Source organism: Lipophrys pholis (assembly GCF_963383615.2).
Source record: "Lipophrys pholis genome assembly, chromosome: 5".
Classification (NCBI taxonomy): Eukaryota; Metazoa; Chordata; class Actinopteri; order Blenniiformes; family Blenniidae; genus Lipophrys; species Lipophrys pholis.
Window position 1 is genome coordinate 9,338,982 of NC_137628.1, and position 24,914 is coordinate 9,363,895.

Here is a 24,914-nt window from a genome sequence, read left to right on the forward strand (position 1 = left end):
GACATAAAGCCTATTATTACAGCTGTGTCTGCAGATTAGCATGTTAAAGACTTGCCATTCACAGTCACTTTTCTCACTGATGATTCCACATCTCAAGCAGCCATTTGTATCTGTTAGGCTTGATGATATAATCAGTATGATACATCTCGCAGCGCCTCGTGTTTGTCTCAGTCAGGCCTCCAACGCCTTGATTTCCCACGAGCTTCTTCCTTTTCTTTGAGGTCCAACATAGTTTCCCTATTCCCCATTTTCGCCAAGCTCTGGCTCAGTCCCCAGAAACATCACACACACACACACAAAAAAGTCCCCAGATGATATGGAATGCAAATATATTTGAGTCAGTAGACTTGAAAACACTGAAGTGTGTCTGCAGCGTTGAGCTGCAGCGGGTGAGACGTTCGGGAAGCTACAACCACATGTGTTTTCAAGGGAAAGCGGGAAACTTCCTTTGCACTCAAGGCTTGAAAACACTGAAAGTGCAACTTTTTGAAAACAGCTCCCAATGTGGAACTTTCAGAAACGCTCAGATTCCGACCCGTGCAAACGGGGAGACCACAACTTTTCTTAAAGGCTGATACTGCGCATGCGCACCACAAGCAGATGGACAATAACAAAAATGCCCGCCTCAAGAGTGACATGACTCCAAGTCCATATTCTCCTGGGACTTGGTTGTTTTATAGTTGAGAATCATCTGTAATAGCAATCCAACTTTGTTGTCGGTCCATCAGTATACTCACTATTGTTACTGTTTATAGCATATATCTATGTAGTTTCATTACAGAAATCTCTAACAGTGCCACCTCCTGGCCTGGCATGTTGACTACATCGTTCTCTGCTGTTTCTGTGAAAATTTGCATTATTCTCAAAGCATTGGCGTGTAAACGCAAAACGTTTCTGAAACAGAAATGCAAATAAACGATGCATTTTCACTTGAATCGTTGTTGTATAAACTTGAGCTAAAACTTAAACTCTACTGTCCAAACTTTGCCTACCTCACTTTAGCCCCTGTTAAAGCCCACACTGTGTAGTCAATGCTAGAAGTCAGCTCTGTGCAGACAAAACGCAGGTCTGTATTTTTATTGATGGCAGCGCTCAGGCTTATGATTTCCAGTGGGGATGCAGCGACTCGTACCCTGCCTGCTGGTCTGTGCCGGCTCGGCCTCCATGGTGCCGACCGGAGAGGATATCACACAAATGTTGATACACTCCTCTCAGGCGCCTTCGGTCATCACTGTCAGCTCAAAGTAATAAACTGCAGGAGCAGCAACACTGTGGGGCTGTTGCCAGTCATTTGACATTTCGGTTCCGTTTTCTTTGCCCTGAGCTTTGTCTGTCAGATGCAAAGGTGAATTAGAGCCATATTAAAGTCTGTGTTTGGAGGTTTAGTTCGACATTTGCGTGAATCATGTTGTTCGACTGTGAGCGGTGTAGTTTGGAATCCTGAAGTTGGCCTTTTAAGCGGTGTTTCCTGGTATTTCATACTAGGTTGTGTTCAGAGGACGCTGAATAACAGCCAGCTGTTCATATATATATGTCATATTGACACTGGTTTCAAAAAAGGGGTTTATTTATTTTGCATCTACATTGACAGTAGAGTTATCATAATTAGCACCATTAGCTTCTACAGTCAGTAGCGTTTTATGAATGATCTGCTGCTAATGCAAAAGATAACTAAAGGAGCAGTTGAAAAAGTTCATAATGCCTTTAGTTTGTTCATAGGTATTTTACTTTCTTCTTTTCAGGTATGTAGGTTTTTACAACGCACCTTTGACATATTTCAAAGTAGTTCTTCCATCAGAAACATCATAGAACGTCATAGAACCTATTTTCAGAGTAATAATCAAGGACTCTTTCTTGGAAATGATGCTTTTGAATCCCGATGGTGACATGTCAACCATGCTGGCAGCTTGTATGACAGCAGTAAATTGCCCATTGCTCGAGAAATTTTGACAGTGCTCTTCAGTCTTGACATTACTGATGAAGACGAAATAACACCGTCAGAACATGTCATGGATATGTTGCAAAAACCTGCTTGCCCGAGCAGAAGAAAGCTAAATACTTGTTGAGGGGCAGCACAATGTCCCCTGCACACATTAGCGCTACAGCTACTCACTTTGCCTGTCCAGTTTTATATAATAGCATTATTGGAGCCAACTCACTGATTTTTCAGTAAATGGTAAATGGATTTCCCTCATATAGCACTATTCTATTGCTTGAGCAGTCCCAAAGCACTTTACATAGTGAGTCACATTCACCCACCCACACACACACACACATTCACACATGGAGGCAGCCGCCATGCCAGGCGCCTGACCCATCCATTGGGAGCAACTTGGAGTACAGTTTCTTGCTCAACGACACTTCCAAATGTGCACAGGCGGAGATAAGAATTGGAACCTGCAACCTTCCAATTAGGAGTCGACCACTCTACCAACCAAGCCACAGTTGCCGCAGCTGCAGCCGGCCCACACATTATCTTTACGGGCACTAACTCACGTTGATATTCCGTTTTATACATGTTAATAGCTTTTGGTGACGTTACAAATTGACTTTCACTTTGAGTCTTTTAGTGTTGACGACTCCCAGGAGTCTTATCTACTGATTTTTAGCATCAGAATCTTTCCTGTGCAGTGACAAACTCACATTTGGATTATTTCGGCAATAAAACTCCACGGAAAAAGAAATAGATTTGTGTAATTTCTCATTTATTTAAAATAACTTATGTAAATAAGCACGGCCGCCCAGCGCTTGTGGTCTCTCGCGCCGGCGCCTTATTAGTCAGCCGTGGTAACAGCAGCCGCAGTCTGCAGACCCGCTCACAGCAGTTCATCAATCACACACTGCAGATAGAAATCCACATACGTGAGCCACATGCCGACCGATCCAATCAAATGCTCTCAGTCCGAACTACAATCTCACATTAACGTTTCATCCCGTTCCACCAAACCGCAGAAAAGAGCAGACAGCTTTATAATTGGCCACTGCGTTTCTGCTGAATTCACAGGAAAACTGGACTTATTGACGCGCTCATAGGAATTTGTAGTCCGCAAACAGTGTGGTGAAAGTTAACGAGAATTAGCAACTCGTTTAATAAAATGTTTAACTTATTTTGATAGCTTCTCAGTATGTCCTGTCTTACTAAGGCGTCAGTTACTTGAGTTACGTCAGTTAGTGGGAGGAAGACGTTCTACAATCTGGATGTTTGCACTTCTTGAAATAAAATGGATCAATGACAAAATACATTTTTAACAGTTACTATTCCACTTTTAGGGGAAAAGTAACAGGTCTGATTTGAACTTAAGTGAATGCGAATGCTAAACGAGTTTGGGGGTCAGTGAGCTGACAGAGACAGCAGCTCTGCTGCTCCTCAACTGTAACCATTTACAAAAGCAGTAGCCACACAAGTAAGAAGTAATCCTGACTTGGGGAAAAGTAGAGGAGCTCGTGTCGCTAACGGTGAGTACCAGTTACTTATGGTGTGTTCAGGAGTAACTTCCGGGAGGCAAATATTTCTGAACATTGTCGAACTGGGAACTTCCTTTTTCAAGACCTCAAAGAAGGTAGTAAGATGTCACCAAACAATACAACATTTATATTCATTAGAATATAGTGTTTCCTAAACATTCAGTGTATAATCTGGACTCAGTTAGACTTGCATACCTAATTTGCAAGCTACAAAAAAACAGGAATATTTAAATTTTTGTGCAAGTCAGGTCAATAAGGAGCATTCATCATAAATGTAATTTTAGCGTTGCACTCATTTACATGTTGAAAGTCACCGTTCTACAGGTTTTGGGCTGCACTGTCATGTGAAATGGAAATTGAGCTTCACCAACTGGTTCCCTTTTGCATGAATGGGTTATTCCCAACAGAATTCATCACACAATATTACACGTGTATTGTTATTGCAATATCAACACGCAAATCACAAACAATGGACGGAACTGTGATCAATGACGTCTCCATGGACATTAATGCTCTCCAAATTCAAATTGACTGAGGAAGAAAAGTGTGATTGAGTGTGATGAATTCAGAAAAAAAATCGACATCTTTGTAAACCTTTTCTGGAACGCATACATGTGACGGCTGCAGGACGGAAGCCACGACAGAAACAAACTCCTGCAGCACGATTTGATTCTGTTCCAGAAAACATTGAAAGAAAAAGAAACGGGAGGATTTGCCTTGTTTGCGTTGGGCAGTCAATCATCCCCGCTGAAGCTCGGCGTGCAGCTTCAGCCCGCGAACACGCTCTGAATCTAGGTTTTGGGTGTGGACGTTTACATGACTTCCCATAAATTAAGTGTCCGTGGGCTCCTCACTGTCCGTGCCAACGCAAACACACCACCGGCCTGAATACAAATATGAGATTACAACCGCGCAGAAAGGATGTAAATGCAGCTTTTATCTTGCACAAATGAAAAGCTACAAGAGAAAACACCCAGAAGATTTTCAGATGAGGACATCAAACAAAACGATGGTGTTGAATGACTGACAGCCGTCACCACCGGAATGGACGTTTCTCTTGTTTACCGCTCAGTTTACCTTCAGCTAATCAATATTTTTAATAAAAGCAGGAGCAAACCTGGCTAACAGATGACGCTGCAATGCTTCTTCTGTGCTTATTTAGCTGATTGATTTGGATGTACATGGACTGAGGGAATGTTTGCTTCTGCAGAAGGAAGATTTTCTCTTTAAGACATAAATCTATCGTTAGCATCCTGCAGAGCAACGAATTGCACATGGACGAACGCAACAATTAGCTAGTCCACTATTTATCAAGCTGATTGCGTAAATATGTTTGGAAGGACACACAGACGGAGCTAAAAGGAGAATGAATTAGGGATGGACTTAGCTAAAGAGGCTAATTCAAATATGGTCGACGGAAGCCGTGAGGGAAAGCACGGTGTAACGCTCTCTTTTGTCAATATGAAATGTTCTGTGCTAAATATGAGCTCAAACCAGCTTTAGCTTTATCGGTGTTTAATGAGTCTGCTTTATAATGTTGCAGGTCAAAGAAAAGTGTGGAATAAAAGGAAGGACCCGTGTCATCAATGAGGTGGCTAATAGCGTGACAAACAAACTGCTAACATCTATACACAAGGTTCATTAGATCGAGATATTTTCAGGTGGACTATTTCACTAAAGTGTTAATTTTTCCAGTCACAAGCAACAATATTAGGTACACCTGGTCAACACGAAAAAAAAAAATTAAGCATAAAAACAAAGAAGAAAGGGGATGGAAGTCTCTTTGAACGCAGCATGTTCAATTCGGTTGTTGCTCGACAAAGTGCTGACCTACCGGGAGCATCTGCAGGACTCACAGTGTGAGAAAATATACAGTCAGCAGCAGCGAAGAGGCCTTGTTGGTGCCAGAGGGGAGATCAGGCTAGTTTTGAATGTCAGAAAATCAAAAAGAATAGTAGCCACACAAGTAGGATGATACTCGTCAGGTGACACCAAAGTTTATACAAGAGCAGGAGAAGGCGAGACAATTCACTTCCTGTCAGCAAACCATGAAACCAAGGCAATGATTCACACACATTCACTAAACTGAAGGTTGAAAATTTGTTTAAAGAGCTGAGAAGTCAGATGAGGAGATAAATAGTACAAATTGAGCTTCATTTAAACCCCACAGTCTAGTGAGTGTAGATCTCACTATGTTCTCGCCATTATGAGCACAGTTCCTTCTGATGGTAACTACCAGTCGGATACGTACGCCACTAATAAACAAAGGTCTGATCAACTTAAACTGCTCTTTTTGATCATAACAAGTTCACTGAACTGAATCCAATGCAGTAGTATCATGAATCTGTCTAAAACAATCCTTAAACTAGTCTAGTTTTAATCCAGAACTGAGAGCAAAACATTTCACACTGGGTTTTGAATAAAACTGGTCTTGAATTGGTTTCAAACCATAACAAAAAGTATTCTCAGACTGCCGATTCCAAAGGGTGCAGGAATCAAGTCACCGAATATGCAGGAAGCACTAGCCTACACCACCAGGATCTACAATACCGACAACAGGACGTCATTCAGGTCAGACAAGTGTGATCACATGGTATCAAAGAGAGGCTGGATGATCAGAACTAAAAGGGTTGACCTACCAGGGAGCAACGTGGGGTACATCCAGCATAACTACAAGTGCATTGACATACTTCCAAAGAGTCATCGACATGCACACTACCAGTCATCAGATACCCAGCTGGGATCACAAGTTGGCCAAAGGAGGAGACGGAAGCCACAGACACCAAAATAAGAAAAGCTCCTCACAATACATTGAGAGTTTCACGTCAAGTCAAACATCCTGAGGCTGTACAATAAGTGAAATGAAGGAGACCAAGGACCAGTGAGTGGAAGAGTAACTATCCAAGATGAAACACACAAAATCCAACAATATACCAAGAAGACGCCCCCCCAAAGGATGAGCTCATAAGTGAATGTCTCAGAAAGCTGAAACTTGAGAATGAGGAGGAGCAAGCAATACGAAGAGAAACGCTCTGACATGGCATGCATGTTGCTGACATCGATAAGACCTTCCAATGACTGGACGATGGCAGCACATGAGCAGTCACTAAGCACAAGAGTTATAGAGGCGAGGCTCTACCAAAGTAGAGAAGACCCAACCTGCAAGGTGTAAGATGCAAGCTGAATCTGTGTAGAAGGAGAAACACAACCAAGTGGCTGGGACAGTGTAAAGGGACATCTGTACCCAGCATGGACTCAAACTACCCAAATCCCAGTGGGACATCCCCCCCGATAGATGATGGAGAACAACAGGGCTAAGATCCTGAGGGACTTCAGCTTCTAGACTTACAAACAGCTGCCGGCCAACCAATCAGACATTGCGGTGGTCAACCAGCAGCAGAGGGCAACAGTGACAGATGTGGCAGTACCGACTGAGGGCAACATTACAAAGAAAGAACAGAAAAAGGTTGAGAAGTGGCAGGAGTTGAAGGAACAGATGGAACAGATGTGGAGGGTTGAAGCTGATGTAGTGGGAGAACTCGGGGTGGTGGCCCTAAAACTAGGAAAGAGGTTGCAGCAGATCTCAGAAGAACATCTGAAGCCTCAGTCCAGAAGAGTGCAGTGCTAGGAACAAGCTACGATACCGCATTAAAACCCTCAAACTCCATGACCCGAGAGAACACTAAAAGGCTATGGGTAAAAGACTATTAAACCAGCTCCTTCAATTCTTTGCTTTGGGACATGTTGATGCTATTCTGAGAAAAGCCGCTGAAATGTTTCTGAAAAGTGAAGCTCACTTCACACTTTTCTGTCAGAAGTCTCAGGTTGCTGTTTATTGTCTCACAGCAGTTTTAGCCTTAAAAAAAAAACCAAACACCAAAAAACATCCAAAGCAGCATTTGTGAGCATCGTGTATGCATTTTTAAATGTGCACCAAAAAACCTTTTTCAAGCAGGTTTGTGCAGCTTTGCCTTCTCTGGGGTCGTCCTATTGGCTCCTCAATCATGATAATGGCTCATTAATAACCGCTCACCAATGAACCCGGAGCAGCCTAATTTATGGTGGGAAAATAACCTTTGGTGAAAAATGGAGAGTCGCTGCCCTGCGGAGCAGCTGAGTGGTCTGGTCGCCGTCCTCAGGAACTTCTCCAGATGTAAAAAAAAAAAAAAGTACTTTGAGCATCTGGAGGAAATAGAACGCACACCAACAGTTTGTGTGCTAGTGTGTGTATTCTCAGGCCAAAAAGGTTAAATATGACAAAGGTTAATGAAGCTCATACATGTCGGCTGGAAGACGTTTAAGTTGTGTTCGGGGAATCTGTCAGTGTTTCTGCAGCAGCATAAATATTCCAACAATGAATATCAGTGAAATTAGCTTCAATTTTTCACATTTCCTGCCATCACCTAATTGGACGGTGACTCTTCGCTATGAATTCTAAACAATACGCAGTGAAAAAAAAAAAACATTCTTTGCAGGTTCTTGGTGGAAAAGCGTTTGAATAAAATGACTGAATATGCTTGGGCATTCTCGCTTCCAGTGTCTTCGCTTCACAGTGGCAGCGACTTGACGCAGAATGATTTAATACAAGTTAATAACCAGTTTTTGCCTGTGTGCCGTTTGTCTTTGCAGAGGAAGAGAAGTGTGGTGAACAACAGAGTGATCCACCTGAGGTTACGGGTTTGAAGACGGAGCCGGCATGGTGCCGGCAGCCAGGTCTGTATTTGAAATCAATTTCACATGATAGAGCAAAGCGAAGCAGGGACAGTGATGGTGGAGAGACGAAGAGGGGTGTGTGTGTGTGTGTGTGTGTGTGTGTGTATGTGTGTGTTGGGGAGGGGGGTCAAGGCTGGTTCACCTGCTTTCAAGAGCACTGCCGTGGTACTTGGATGGATGTTTCTTGAGGCCATTGTGTGTGTGTTATGTTCATCGGTGTTTACAAAGTGAAAATGCCTTAAAAAAACAAAAAACAAAAAGGCAGCAACAGGAATATAACAGAGAGATCACTGAGAGCTGTTTGATTACAGCTGAACCTCAAGGTTTGTGATGACCAACATGAGGTCCATGTCACCTCTTGGGTAGACTAGACCTTTTCTCTGCCAGAAAACCTAAAAACACGTCTGTTGGGTACATGACCTCTTACTGCAGCCACAAATCACTAGGAACCCAATTTCAGATAGTTCCACACGAAGGAGTTATTTTCAGACTTAAGGAAATACATCTGAGAGCAAAATTCACTTACAGTGATGCATGATTCGATGCATCAAGTGCAAAACTTTGGCTGGATTCTGGATGTCCGTTCGCATGACAGTGGTACTCAGAGCCACTGAAAATTCAAGTTTTTGAAAAGTTCCTCCCTAGGTGGAAATTCTCAACAAGGCTCCAACTCCGTTTCTGTGGAAAACAATGCAAAATGTCCTTTTTTCAAAACGCTCCAACTCTGTCTGCACACGTCTGCACATGCTCAAGTAGATCGACAACCTTTGCCTTCAGAGCGTCATGACTCCAAGTCACCCGTAAAAACAAATGTCTGTGAACTCGCCAGTGTTCTCTGTGTGCGTGTGTGTAGATTCACTACAAAGGAAAACCCAACAACCTCCACTATAGAACCCTACGTGAAAACTACATTGGTTTTAGCGTTTCTGCCGTTTCTGTGTGAACGGACAACATTTTCAAAACTTAACTGCTCAAACGCGAAACTTTCCAGAAACAATAATGCAAAAAAAAAAAAAAAATAAAAATATGCGTTTTTACTTGAAACGGGTCCTTGAAGAACTGGAAATTCTCCTTTTTTAGATTTTTCTCCGCAAAGATGCAAATTTTTTTTTTTTGAAAAAGGACACTGTTTTAGCAAAACCATGTCTGTTTTGGGATTGTTATTGTGATGAATGCACTGTATATTGATTTGATGAGATTTCCTGGGATATTCTGAATAAATGTTCCTCTGCGCCACACGGGCGGCAGAAGTTAGCTCCAGGTCGTTCTTCCAGATGAACCCAATCTGGTAATTGAAGCCAAAGGGCAGTCAAAGAGAGGAGCAGATGGAGTCAGGAGAGAGTCAAGTATTCACAAGAGGTTGATAAATGTCAGCGGTAAACATGTGCTGGACTGGGTAAAGGTCTCTGCACCTCCCATCTCCACCGCCAGCACTTCCAGCCAAAAACCTCTGAGGCAGGAACCCAGAGAAACCTGAGAGGATCAGCTCAACAAACACGCTGATTTTCTGTTTTTGGTCACGACTGGAGTGGAGAGGATTTTCACACGGGCGACATTTAAAAATAGTGACAAAGGATTATCCACAAGTTAACACCATTTATTGGACCCGTAAACAACTGAATAACCTTTGAAGGAAAGAAAAACACATGTTAGCCTTTAAAAAATGTAACTGTTTGTTTTTTAATGTCCTCCATATTTATAGAATGACTATAATTTTACCCTAGGGGGGCAGTTAGAGTGTATCTGCCAAGACTTGCCCCCACCAGCGCGTACGATCCAGCCCACGCTACAACCTTACACAGGAAAGTCATTTTTCTTTCTCGATTTGTCCACTGAGGGCAGAAAAATAACACAATAGTGAAAACCCAGAAGTGAAAAACAGATGGCAGCAATGCCCACAAGACAAGACAAGACAAGACAAGACAAGACAAGACAAGACAAGACAAGACAAGACAAGACAAGACAAGACAAGACAAGACAGCATAGCATAGCACAGCACAGCACAGCACAGCACAGCACAGCACAGCACAAGATAAGACAAGACAAGACAAGACAAGACAAGACAACATCAAACATTTCCTATCTTGTTGCTGGCAAACTAGCAGCAGCATGAAATCCGTTCAGGGTGAGTTTGCTAAGAAAATTTGATTTCAGATCGCACTCATCGTTATAAAGACATTTTCGGTTGTTTATTGCTGGTTTAGAAAATAGTTCATTATGTGAATATTTTCAGAATATACCTATTTGCAAAAAAAAAAAACAAAAAAAAAAACTAAGACAAACCTTGAAGTTGCTGTTATTTGCAGGTTGTTCTGATCTTTTTGCTGCCCTGGAACCTTTGAGTTTGTCGCTGACCATTCAAAATGAGATTGAATCGCGTGTTCTGGGATCAGGCCTCGTTTACTCGACAAGGCTCCAAGTGAAAATGCCTCGTTTCTCTTCTTCACGGACTCAGAGCATTGTCAAAAAGCCTCCCTAACTCAAGCATATTTGTTATTTGCAAAGCTTTCACCTTGCAGAACCAAGACTCCCTGTGACCTTCAGGAGTCCCAGATCGAGGTCCGGAGCCACAGCTCCAGCACGTCACCCGTGTAGGACGTTGAAAACGCTGGAATGAAGCTTCCTGCCTGACTGAATCTAAGCAGAGTACAAACTAAAGTTGCTTCTCAAAGTGCATGCATCCCCCCTCTCTCTCTGAAGACACAATATATAAAACGTTTGAGGAAGAAACTTCCCGTGGATGCGAGAATGATGATTTACCTGCGGGGAGCAAAGGTCGAAGCGGCACAATAACACACTAAGTTATAAATAAGCTGCGAGTGCAGAGCTTTAAGCACAGAGCAGCGGCGGCAGATGGGAAAACACTATTTCATCTCTTTATAGCCGCGGTGTGAGACGGGTTCACAGAATATATGTCCCGTTTCTGCTGCGAGGAGCCGGTGAGGGTCAACGAGGAGAAGATCTGCACTCTGTAATAACTCTGTGCTAACAGTTTAATTAATCTCCTGTAGCATGTTAAGAGGTTTCTTTTTTTTTATTGGGCGCTTCCTTCCTCTAATGTCTGCGTCTTTCAATTAGAAACAATGGAGGACGCGTCACTTTTACCGTAACGGGGTTAACATATCGGCAGTGGCAATAAAGTGGCTGTTTCACCAACAAACCAATAAAGGTCTGAGATTATGAGAATCAACAACGCCAGCGGTAAACCATCACTTTGGAGAATGAAGCCTTTGTAAATGTACCTTCCTATATCTAGATTTCTACCGATGGTAGGTTTTCAGAAGACGTCCAGTCAGGATCAGGTAAAGCGAGATCTGTTTTTCTTTTGCTAAGACCAATATGGAGATTCAGAAACCTGAAGACCAAGCTGAAGATCTTCAATAGCAACAGCAAAGCTGCCTTCATCTACGGTGGTGAGACCTGGAAGGGAACCAAAAACAAAAAACCTCCCGGACAGAGCCCTGGTGTGTGTGTGTGTGTGTGTGTGTGTGTGTGTGTGTGTGTGTGTGTGTGTGTGTGTGTGTGTGTGTGTGTGTGTGTGTGTGTGTGTGTGTGTGTGTGTGTGTGTGTGTGTGTCGCAAAAATACATTCAGCCACCAGAATCAATCGAGCAGACCAAAAACCAGTGTGAGCTCATGCTCAGACGTGTGATCTCCTCCTCCTCCTCCTCCTCCTCCTCATTGGACCACCGAGCCGCTGTGTGCTGACGGGAGCCATTGAAGTCCGCTGCTAATTGAAGGCTCCCTGATATTTCCGCTCACCCACACCTGACAAACATGTCAGGTTCTGCTTTTGGCTGTAAATTGGTTTCAGTCCCAGCAAAGCTACGGGCTTTGTGTGTCCGTCGTGTGTGAATGCAGAGAGGCGGGACGAGGAAGATCGGTTTGGATTATCCACCGGCGGCATTGCGACTTCAGACATGTTGATCTGTGTTGAGTTATGAGGAATTCTTCACAGTGAGCATCACTGAATAACTTCACAACGTGACCGCGTGTTAGTATATCGCTTGACGATTCATTTCCTTTGTCACAAAAGATTAGTGAGCAGTGTGTTCGGAAGTAGCCTATTATGGTCATTCCCCTACTTTTGAGGGTAATGTGGGAGATTACATCTTCCTCCCAGTGACTGATGTAAATTCTGCTAACGTGCACATTATAGAGCATCTTCCTCCAACTAACTGATGTAATTCCAGCTGTGCTGACAGCAGGAACAAGTGTTACTTTGGTGAACGATTCCTACAGTAATCCAGTATTTTAGTCGAGTACTTTCGCTTGTGCGACACCGTGTATGATGTGCTTTCTGCATCACGTATTCCACGAGGTACCCAGCCGAACTGAAGATGGTCCGGATGAATCAGGTCGTGTGTCAGAGCGACACATGCTGACTGAGAGCAGATGAACCCGGGGGTGTACCACCCGGTGAGAGCAACACTGAAGTAGTAAGGAGCAGGGAAGTGTTTTTTTTTTTTTGTATGCCAGCAAATCAGCCGTGCTTCAACCCGACGCATGGCGGCTTCTTCGGCCGTGGAGGTATGCAGAGAGCCCGGAGGAGGCGCAACATCTGTCAGCCCCGAGGCACAAGCTCCAAATGGCTGCGGCGAGCGGAGAGGAGAGCGCCTGGGGGGTCCGAGGAGAGACCGGGAGGGGGGGGGGAGAGACTGACAGAGTGTGAGGAACGGGAGAGGAGATGTGGAAGATGACGGGAGGGGTAAATCTAAGTGAGCCTGGGGGTGGTGGGGGTTCCATCTTTATTCCTTTACACGCCATCATGAGACATTGGACACTTTCTCAGCAGGGAGGGAAAAGCTATCCGATTCAGAGTTCTTGAAATCAACACACCGCAGCACTGCCAGAATATACACAGACATCATCTTCTAATAACACACACAGCAGGGGGGGATTTGTCCATTTCTTTTTGGGAGATATATGGATTATATATTCTTGCATAATTTTCTCTATGTATGATCATTAAATATACGTGGAATCACTTTTCCATAATTATATTCGAAACAAGAGAAGCGGGTTAATAGAAAGTAGCAGGGAATATCTATTCTGTGTGCCTGCCTCTTTAAGTGGCAGGATTAGTATCGTAGGCGCCTGTTTATTTCAAAGGATCTGGATCACCTCAGGGTTTTCGCTGGCCGAACATCTATCAGTGCTGAAAATTTGGTGAAAATCTGTCATGTAGTTATAACGTAATCCTTAAAAGCCTAAAAAATGAAATCCTGCCACCTCCAAAACTAATGGAATCTTCCATGGCCTAAAATCTATATATGGTGAAAATTTCAACAAAATCTGTGCGGTAGTTTTGATGTAATCTTGCTAGCAGACACAGAGACAAACAGATAACTATATACCGATGATTTTATTACGTCCTTTTTGGACGTAAACATTTGTAAAAAAAAAAAAAATTAAAAATTGGCTTAAGTGGAAGGGATTTTGGTAAAAAACACAAAATGGGGAAATACCAGTCAGCAGCGAGTGGGAGTGGCATATATTTCTAGTTAACGTATGTTACATATTCATACTATGTTAACTTTGGAAAACTTTTGTCGCACTTTGGATGACAGTGGTCCTCGGAGCCACTGAAAACGCACAATTTAAAGAAAAAATGTCTCCCAAGGTAGAACTTTTTGAAAATGCTTTGACTCATTCGCCATCGAAACGTGTGAGAATGCAACTTTTTGAAAATGTGCCAACTGGTCTCCGTAAAAACGTTTGAAAACACAACATTGTAAAAACATGTCGGCTCCGTCTTCATGGAAACATGTCAAGTCGCAACTTTTTGAAAATGTGCAGACTCTTTCAGCATGGAAACGTCTGAAAACAGAACTTTTTGAAAATGCTCCAACTCAGTCTGCATGGAAACACGTGAAAATACAACTTCTTGAAAACAGGCAGTTGCCATTTCCATGGAAACGTATAAAAACACAACTTTTTGTCATTTAAAAAACAAACAACAGCACCTAATAGTGGCCCAACATGGTAACTACATTGCTTTCAGTGTTTTTGCCATTTGTGTGTAAAAAGACTGAAACAAAAATGCATAAAACGATTTTCACCTGAAACGCTGCGTCAACAAAGGGAAGTTGTTGAATAATACAAGTATACGCAATAGCTTTGTCATTTATCAAAAGAAAATGATGATGTCTTCTCCCGCTTTGGGTGTGAAACAATCCGACTCGTCTACGACCGTCTGCCGGCTCCAGCAGCTTCTGTTAGCTGTCACACTTCCATGCCGTCCGGCCTCTGAGGAAAACAGCAGATCTGAGACAGACTGCGGCTCCGCTTCACAGCCCTGTTTAGATGGCAGCCGTGCTCACCTGCTCGCCGGCCTCACACAAGCCAACAAAACACACAACTTCAACTCCGAAGGAGGAAAAACTCACAAGGACCAAAGTTGAGTTTGAACTTTCTTCTCACAACTTTGTTTATTACTCATTTTCCAACATCGCTCTGATATTTCAAAAACATAATGGAATAAATAAGAAATATTCATCCATCAGGTGCTAATGCACTGCTTTTCCTTCGCGTTTCTTCATTACTCAGTGCAGCCGAATGACTCATGGCTCCAGTTGCGGCTTCAAAATGTCCAATTTTCCATTAAAACTGCTCATGAACTAAACATTTCTCACTCATCTGTGACCTTAATTAGAAGACTAATTGGCTAACAGAGCTCACCCTGTTTGCATTTTTGCAAATTTGAAAATATCAAGTCAATCTGAACGTGCATAGACTCGCTAATGAAAAAGATCCTATGAGCAAACTTTGTATTCGCATACTAATTAATTAAAGGCAATGTCTTACATTTGGAAGTTTTTTGATATAGAATGCAACTGTCAGTCTTTGTTTTACAGAGTTGAAGCGTTTTCTGAAAATTGTGCTCATGCTTTCCTCTTTTCATTTTAGTCTTCACTCTGCAGCACACTCAGGACTTTACTCAGTATTTTGATATTTCATTCCTACACGCCATTTTGCCATTAAAGCGGCCTATGTCCGACTGATGTAATGTCACTCCTGTCCACCAGATGGGAGCAGTGAGCACAGCTCTCAGAATTCCAGCAAATGATTCTAGCCACTTATGTAAATATGCTAGAGACATAAATGCTTCTTCTTTGTCTTTTTTGTGTGACTGAGAACACTTGTCATCTTTAGCGAATCACTCCTTCCTCTTGTGGTAGAAAGTGGTACTACAACAAGTTTAACTTTTAAATCAAACACATCTTTGAGATGACTCAACTATCATTTAACATTCTCAGAGATCTCCCAGAGTTCTTAAATGAGTTATTTTGATTGTCAGGACCACATTCGGGCAAACTTCATCTCATACAGACTGGAGCAACAACTTTATAGCATAGATAGATTTCGTTGCCACGATTCTCTCACGATTGTTATCTTTTATCTGGGACGGCCGGAAACAGTACAGTGTGTCGCTGGTACCTGGTTTTGACGCTAATGCTAGCTCGTTATCGATAATGCAACTAACTTTTGCACACAGACCTCTCGGCTACTAACGTCATTGCCATCTTCTGCTTAGTTGAGGCGCTCGGTGACTCATACTGAAACAGTGTGACCCCTGGTGGAAACATCGGAAAGTGCGGTTAGTTTTACTGAAAGAAATTACAGTTGATGTCTATTTCTATCTACAGTTTTCAGGGTGATCCTGCTGAACGATGAGTTTTGCCATGTTTGAAGTAAAAGCAATCTAACATGCATCGTTAATGTGGCCTGTAATAATTAGTTGGCAGAAGCATTTTGCATTGATATAACAGAAAAATAAGGCAGTAAAGCGATTGGGTGTATGTCTGGATATTAAATGCTAAAAAAAACCGAAGAGGAGGTGACACTGCACACAAAGGCATCAACATTACATCCTGTGGACTATTTTATGTATGAAATGTCTCCACACTCTTGCATCAGGATTCACATCTTTAGACATCTTCCTTTTTTCCTTCCTTTGGAGGATTCTGTTTGTCCTTTTGTTCTGTGTGTGTCATTGCCATTTTGAGGACAGATTGAGGAGATGAAATATTAAAGTTCACTATTAAATCTGCGGCTTGTATCCAGAAAGTGAGACAATGAGGAGAAAAGTCTTTGAAGCTCGTCTCATCGGAGGTGAATTCATATTCCACCCACCCGCAGAGCAGTACAAGGCGCTAATTGTTTTTGAATGCTGCGCACGTACGTGCACATGCAGGCCAGCAGGCGGGCAGGCGGGCGGAGCCACCGGGACCAAAACACTGAGCCTGCTGACTGTTTTTAGGAGGTACATTAATGGCAAAGAAAAAAATGAAATAAAAAATGAGTTCCCCAGCAGATTCTGAGTCCGTCCGTCACTCAAATGCTTCCCCGGCAAACTTCTCCTTTGTTTTCGAACCATTATAGCTAATGCCCATTTGTGTGACTGGTTTTGTTTCCGACCAGCACTCAACCATTTACTGTAATAATGTACTCTCACACCAAATTTCAGGCTAAAACCTCAAATTGATTCCCCTAATGTGTACTCGAGCTGCGTCCCCTCATGCCCGGCCTCAGTATGAAGCCACCGTATGAAAATGGATGTAATTGCTGTGTTGTCAGACTGTTTTTCTCCATGAGTGACCTGCAGGCCATGCCTCTTTATATTTATTTATTTTGGCTCCGTCATTTAGATATTTTTTTTTCTCTCCTCCTCTCCACTCATCCATGCTCACTTGCTCTCTGTCAGTTTATTTGCTGTCTCACAGCCCCCCTCCCCTCCTCCCTCCTGTTGTCGTCCCTGCCACTGCATAACCCCCCCCCCCCACACACACACACACACACACACACACACACACACGCACACAGGCCTGATTTACTTCCACCCCGGGGTTGTAGAGAGGGGGCTTTTGTCTGTGACCAGCCGCAGTCACATGGCACGAGCCAAAGTGACGAACCTGCTGCACCCTCCAGTGTGTGTGTGTGTGTGGGGGGGGGGTTTCCAAATCACAGTGTTCTTGAGGTGCTTGGAAGAACTCTACATTAGCTTCCACAGCTCAGGCCACGCCCATATCGTTGCTTTGCAGCGATCACCAATCACTGCAAAGCAACAATAGACAAACAACAGATTGCTCGACATCTAGATCCTTGTGGTTCCCAACCTGCCCCTCTTTGTTTTAGGCTCAGTTTAATTCACACTGTTTCGAGTGAAACGTTTTTTGCGTTTTGAATTTCAGAAAAATTGCACATTTAAAGGGTGTAACATTTTGAAAACGATGACCATTTACATGAAAATGGAAGAAATGCTGAAAACGACATTGTTTTCATGCCGGGCCAGGAGATGGTGCTGTTGCTCTACCAGCGGTCGGCAGCCCGTGGCTCCGGAGCCGCATGCGTCTCTATTGTCCCTCTGCTGCGACTCCTTGAGCCTCGGTTCCACTGCAGTTCATCCCGGAGCGGGGCGGGGCGGTACGCTGAGTCAGAGTGCACCCAGAACCAAATGTGTTGCGCAGTCCCACTACAGAGAGTTCGGTAAAATGTGGGCGGGGTTATAAACCACGCGGTAGAACACGTCATTACGCAACAATGGTGGCGCGAAGAGTGCAGTAGTTGCAGTCACAGCTCACGGCAGATGCAGTTGCACGGCCGTCTGCGTCAGGTTTCAATACACCCAGTCAACAAAACCACCAGTGTTTGCAAAGCGGCGTATGTGAACAATAACGGGAGTGTTTACAGCAGATGAGATATTTTGATATTGCAGACTTGTTTAGAGTGACGATCATCACTACCAATCAGCAGACGTGTGGAGAAACGATGCTTCATGCTCACAGCCACAAAGAGCTGCAATTACTCACTTAACGCTAAATAATCCGGAATTACACAACTGAATGACATTGAAAGCCACACCACTCACAGTCATGGTTCCAAAAACCCAGATCTCCCGCATATATGCACTGATTTAATAATATTATACCGACGACGGTGGGTGGGGGGGGACCAAGACAAAACGACCAGGTTGGATTGTTATTACAGTGACTGTCAACTATAAAACTACCAAGTCCCAGGACAACATGGCCTGGGAGTCATGACACTCTGGAGGCAAACACTGTTGTTATTGTCCATCTACTTGCACATGTGCACAAGAACTATTTACTCCGTCTATGGTGCGCCTGTGCAGTAGCTTCTGGTAGCTTTTTTAAATGTTCCACCTTGGGAGCCATATTCAAAAAGTTGCGTTTTGAACGAACAGCAATTGAGAAAGTGAAACTGTGGATTATAGTGTTTGTAATGCTTTACTATTGGCAATAATAAAAACATTTTTATTTGTTGAAGCTAAAGACTTTCACTTATTTATCTCACCGATAAATGGAAGCACTGCGCCGTTTCCCAGGTCTGCCGTAGTCTTGCTCTGTTTTTCGTTGACATGTGAGGACCTAATTGAAACAACCTCTGAGTAGGATAACCCAGATTAGATTATCTATCTTTTGCAAAAAAACACTGAAATGTCAAACTATATATTACAAAATTAAATAAATTCTACATCCATAATATGAAGACAAAACATCCTTGCAAGAAAGATCTTCTATGTTGTCACGTTCTTCCAGGGAGGTCCCGTCCTTCACTGACCAAACAGGAAGTGATGGCATGTGATGAGGTTCACGGCATCGTGGGGGTGCAGCAGTTTGGCTGAGACTTCCGTTTTGTTCGTAACACGACGTGTGAGGCAGAGAGACTGTCGACACGTGCGAGACAGAGATAATTAGCACGCATGCCTGCAAGCGAGGGTGACGGGTGATAGACAGGAGACAGACAAAAGCAGATCTTGTGTGTGTGTGTGTGTGTGCGTGCGTGCGTGCATGTGCGTGCTTAATATTAACAGCCTGTCAGGGTGTTAGCAGGTCTTCATCACTCCACTGCCCAGAGTTGTTAAGCTGGTCGGTGTTTGGGACACAAAGACTGTTGTGAGTTGCTGGTGTTTCCTCTGCAGACGCCTTTAAAGCTTCACAGAGGCTGAGCAGACGTCCGGCTGGTTTACGAGCAAAACGCTACAAAAGGTTATTGACTAGGGGAGAAACGTCCACATCAGCAGGGGAAGCTCATTTAAAGTCAGTGTCTTCGAGTGAAAACGGAAAACTTTTGTTTTGGAGTCTCGCAGTCACTGAAAACACATCCATCCATCCATCCATCCATCCATTTTCTCCCGCTTATCCATTTCCGGGTCGCGGGGGTGTCAGTCTGAGCACTGTCACCCAGATAACTTTCGACCGATTAAGAACCTTTCCTGCAGGTGGTGAGTCCACGGGAAGGTGGCGCCCGGCGTGGGACATCAACCCACTACCTTGAGATTGCGAGTCACCGAAAACACGACTTTTTGAAAACGCTCCGACTCTGTTACATTCTGTCAACAATGATGATTTAACAATAACACTCTGTGGATAATGTGTGGCCACCCAAGTCAACCGTCTTGGACACGGCCCTGTTCCACCAACAATGGGTTTTTTTGTTGCCGCCTCTGAGAATCAGGCAGCGAGACTTCCTTCCTCCATATTTCTACACTGCTTTGCCTCCGTGACGAACAGTCCCTGAACTAGAAAGTTATCAACTGTCACAACCGCTCTATTGTTTTCTGTTCCTGCGGCCGGACAAAAACACAGACGGGGAAAAAAAAGAAATCTGACAAAGAGGAAAACTCAGCCAGGCAACAGTATTTGCACTCATTTCCATCACGGACAAAAGAAAGAGAGGGGAAAAAAAAAAACCAAACAGATAAATGGCTCACACGCTAATGGACCAGAGCTGTAATGGAACCTCAACAAAATGACCTAGATGGACCGGACCGAGGGAAAGTGGTTAACTTTCACGATTCACTGTTGTGCTGCTGATATTTTGTTCAGTAACTGTTTGTTCAGTAACTGAGTAGAACAGGAAGTTTCACCACAAGTGAAAAAAATTTTTTCTCTTATATTAAAGAAAACTGTTTATAGGTTTGCCTCCAAGATAAGCTGCAAACCCGAATATTGAAAACATCGGGCTAGCCAAAGCCTTGAAGCCCTTCTCGACCAATCGGAGCCCTCTCAGGGGGGTATCCAGGTGAAAACAATCAAGGGGTTAATTTCCATCCCTCAAGCTAAAATCGACACTAATACCTTAAGTCTGAGAAGTTGTGAAAAAATATTGAAGATAAGTGTTTTCCAACATTTTTTCTCTTGGACCCCCCGCCACATTGGGAACTGCTGCTATAGAAAAGGCACATTTGGATAAAAGATGTGCAGATACGGAAAGAAGAGGGACATCAGAGTCTCACCACCTTGGCCGGATGCAGAGGACATCTCGACTGAGGCTGTTCTGTCTTGTGAGCTCGCACAGTTTGAGCTGATGGTGTTTCTCTGCCGTTACGATCACTATTAGAAACAATCTGAAAACTTGGCTCCGTGATAGATTTTCATTATCGTGAAATTCTGCCCCAGAGAGCACTTGAGCCTCTAAATGAGGCTCTAAACTCATGGATCCATTACTGAATTTGACCACGGCGGAAAACATTTCATTTTCTCATCATCAACACCACAAATAAGACTGAAAACTCCGGGTCACAAAAGTAATCCAACATTCTTCCCTACAAGTCCTGATTATACTGCTTTAATTTGACTGTGACATTTGATCATTGCCAGTCACAACATAACACCCGATGAGACCGTACAGATTGAGTTTTATCTATCTTGGTAATATCTTACAATATTACCAGAACCCAGTTGGACAAAACTAAAAATCCTTCTCTCCTTTTGTTTCGGTTATGTTTCTCAATGCGACTCTTTCAAGACAAGCTGTAATTTCTTGGGCTTCGTTGACATTTGAGGAGTGAATTAAAGTAGTTACGAGTGTCTCAGCGGTGCCGTCGGTGAACGCAGATCTGAATGTGATAAAACAGAAGTCTCACTGTGTGGATGTTTTTGTCGGGTTTGACAGGGAGCTCAGATGATTGAAGTATGCAAACGACTGGAGAGAACAAGACGTTTGACCCGAAAACGATTTGAGTCAACAACATGTGCAAAACAAACATCGCTGAAGACCGACTGAACCGCTATAAAAGAAGTTTCTATGTATTGTTAATTAATGCTCCACAAATTCAACAACACAAAGTCATCAATCTACTCTCTTAAATCGCTGTGTGTTAAGTCAAGTGCGAGAGGAAGAGCACTCTTCTCTCAGAACACTTCATCTCCTTAAATTGTCTCTCTTGATTGAGAATCATGTCATTATCTCAATACTCAACATCATTGCGTACGCTGACCAATTATTACCTTGGACTGCAGCTTTATTGTATCAGAAATGCTCATCTGTGATTTGCTGAAACGTCACAGCGAAGACAAACACTGGTGGCCACGCCCACTCTCACCAACACACAAAGCGAGAAGCTTTCCAAATGATTCGGCAGTTTTTTTTAAGGGTTGTTACAGAGTCTTGAAGGAAGCGCCACAGTTCATCTGATCTTCTTTTAAATGTTTTGTGAGTTCTTGATACATTTGTAGACGATTCTTGAGGTTTCTGAGACGTTTCTTTGATCGTGTTCAGTGACTCAGTTGGTAATGAGTCATTTTCTAACTCCGGCGCTGGTGGTTTGATCCCTGGTTCACTCTGTACATGTGTCAAAGCGTCCTTGGGTGAGACACTGAACCACAAGTCGCCTCAGTGTTGTGCGAGCATGTGGGATGACAGCTGCTGTATGGATGAAGATGATGTCGCATTTAGACTGTTTCTTTTGGTGCTCGTCGTGTTCCTGCACTGACCGACACATAAAGACCTCTAAGTCAGTGTTCAGGTTGCATCCCCCTTCATCTCATTGACGTCGGTAGTCTCGGTCTCCGACTCCCCAACGATCCGAATCGTGTGGGCGGACGAGAGGGCAGAGGTGTGGTTGCATTTCATCGTCATTATTAAAAGATAATTAACTCAAATTGTGACCTCCTCCTGATTAGAGGCGTGTAGAGGGAGTCGCGAGCGGAGACAGATGGCTGTGAACCGTCAACTGACCCGAACCAGGAGGAGAGGTAGGGCGGGGACGGCATGGGAGGAGAGGAGGGGGTGGGGAGGGCACAGGGACACGGAGGCCTTTTACCTCCGTCTTTTGTGTCTGCCTTATAATTGATTTCTATTCATCAGAGAGAGTGCGGAGTCTTCGCTTGCAGCTACCTGCCCCCGTGGATTCGGGGTGTTAATAAATGATCGAGACTTCAATGCGTCTTCCTGACATTGTCGAAAGTGACAGAGGAGAGACAGACTTGAGGCGGAGAGCGATGAGTCACTCGGTATCAGTGTGTGTGGACGGATTCGTCTCCTGCACACCGCGGCACACAAACAAGAGCGAGCTCAAACTCACGGCCCTACCTTTCTCTTGTTGTTGGGGCTCACGTACAGGTAGCTGAGGATCGTCTTCGCTCCCACTTTGTCGTTCAGCTTCTGGTACGTGGCGCCGTAGTCGGTCGACCTGAAATGTAATCAGAGAGGTGCGATGAACACTCCGAGCCATCAAGTGAGGACGCGCTGATGTGATGAAGCAACGTCAAGCCCAGCGGGTGAACAGAGGCCACTTACAGACCTACCGAGGGGGAACATTATGTGAAGTTTCAAAACATTCAAGCAATTGTGTAAACACGGTTTCCCAAAATCATTGGACGACTCAGAAGAACAAAGGGAAAAGGAGATTGCTGCGCTGTGTTCAGTCCGCTGAGGGACTTTCAGAGAGTTTCAGAGTCTTCTGAGAAGACAATGACCTCTGCTGCATCGGATAACGCCGTCCTCGGGCGTCTTACGGGACAGCTCGTTTTCAAATCTTTGATCATAACGTTAGCCTGCTGTCTTAGGCCCCATTTACGCGACATCTCAAGTGAAAACGCATTGCTATAGCGTTTTCATTTGAGAAAACGTTTTCGTTTACACGACAATGGTAGAAAAGCTGAAAATAACGTTGTTTTCATGTTGCGTCACTAGTGGGTGCTGTTGGCGCTGCAATGAAACCACACGAACATGTGCGCAGAGAACAATACGCTGTAAACATTAGCAACGGTGAGTACACGGCCGGGGTGCGCATTTCCATCGATCTCCGTCTCATTTCCACTGAGATGGAGTATAGGGGCATTTTCAAAAAGTTGAGTTTTTTTGTAGCTCAGAGCGCCATTGTCGTGTAAATGGAATGCAAGGTTTGCCTTTTCACTTACTAACTTTTTTCACATTGGACACAACAGCAGGAAACACAAGGGGGCAGGGAAAATTACCTGAAACAACAGGAGTGCGAAATATAACAGGACCCAACAATCACAGAAATGTTTTTCCAGATTTCTTGAGCATGACAAGCCGTACTAATTTAAACAGCAGAAGTAGCACTATTAGTTGTCATTTTCATATAAGAAATGCACGCACTTGCACAGACAGATAGACACACACACACACACACACACACACACACACACACACAAACTAATACTAGTTTTTCATTTCATCGCATTTTCTCTCTGTTTCAGTTGTTTAGACCCTCTAAAACACATTTGGAAAACAAACTGAGGACTAAAGAGTAACGTGACTCTGCAACAAGGTCCACATGCATTTGTGCACCAGCTCTGGCCCCTGAAGCCCCCCCCCCCCCCTTCTCCTCCTGAACTCAGATGTTTAGTTCAGAGATTAAGCATGAAGCCCCTTGGTTTTGGAAGATAGTAATCCAAAACAAACATAAAAAAAAAAAAATCCTAACTGTTTCCCTCTACAGTGTTTGGTATTGTAGAACTCGACTGGCCTGACCTCGTCTCCCGCCCTCCCAGGAATATTGGGATGAGCCAGATCTCATCAGCCATCGTCAGTGACGGACATTACTAATGCTCTCGTCCCTTAATGTGAGCAAATCGAGTCAGAATCTAAAATCTTAAGTGCACACTTAAAAAATGAAGTGGAGGCTTCTCCGCAAACAGACAAATGGTCACAGAGGTTTTTCTTTTTTTTCTTTTTTTTATCAGCCCAGTCAACTGGACAAAACACTGGCATTGAGTCAAGACCTTTATTTGTCAGAAACACAGTATAAACATGCAGTGAAATGTCTTCAGCGTCTGTTCCATACCTAAACACACAAACAAAAATAAATAAAATAAATAAAAGTATACACACAAGGCAAAAGTAAACAGTCTATTGTTCTGTGTTCAGCAGGCGGACAGCCAGAGGGAGGAAGCTCCTGCTCATTCTCTCGGTGTTTGCCTCCAGGCAGCAGAGAGAAGTCTGTGCTGGGGCGGAAGGGCGAACTCGCAACCTTCCTGGCCTGTAACCTGCATCGCGCAAACTATCTGGATCTCTGGAGTTCCTTTCTGGATATCTGTCTATGTGGATATCATCGATCTCAACAGCAAGAACAATGGAGGCAATCAGTTGACTGTAGAGACGCTGTCCTCTTGCCTACTATTTTACTAAAATCCCTTCGATAATACTAACTACCTGTTTCTGAACTATACTGAAAAAAATGAGTAAAGCTTACATTTTGCATTCAGGAGATAATGTGGGGCTGAACAATTATTATTTATTGGAGCTAACTTGACAGCTTTAGTGATGTGTATTCCCCTCTGGAACATTCATCCCGCTGAATTATTTGTGCCGCTGTTTGTTGGGAAAAGAAAAAGACAAAACAAAACTTAGTATCCTATCACAAATAGTGATTAATGCTACTTCACCAACAAGCCAAACAAGACACATGAGATAAATGTTGTTGTTTTTTTAAAGTAAATTTCTGCTGGTCAACAACAGCCT

The 24,914-nt window shown here is 43.6% G+C and overlaps 1 protein-coding gene across 1 annotated transcript in view; it reads right to left on the reverse strand.

Annotated features, from left to right (window-relative positions):
* Positions 1 to 24,914, reverse strand: part of sorcs1 (sortilin-related VPS10 domain containing receptor 1) — a gene marked incomplete at its 5' end in the record, with an annotated part of 201,124 nt that overhangs the window by 65,571 nt on the left and 110,639 nt on the right. The window contains one exon of the mRNA XM_080463597.1: positions 22,518 to 22,617. Within this exon, the coding sequence (XP_080319723.1) occupies positions 22,518 to 22,617 (100 nt within the window). The remainder of the gene's footprint in view (positions 1 to 22,517; positions 22,618 to 24,914) is intronic.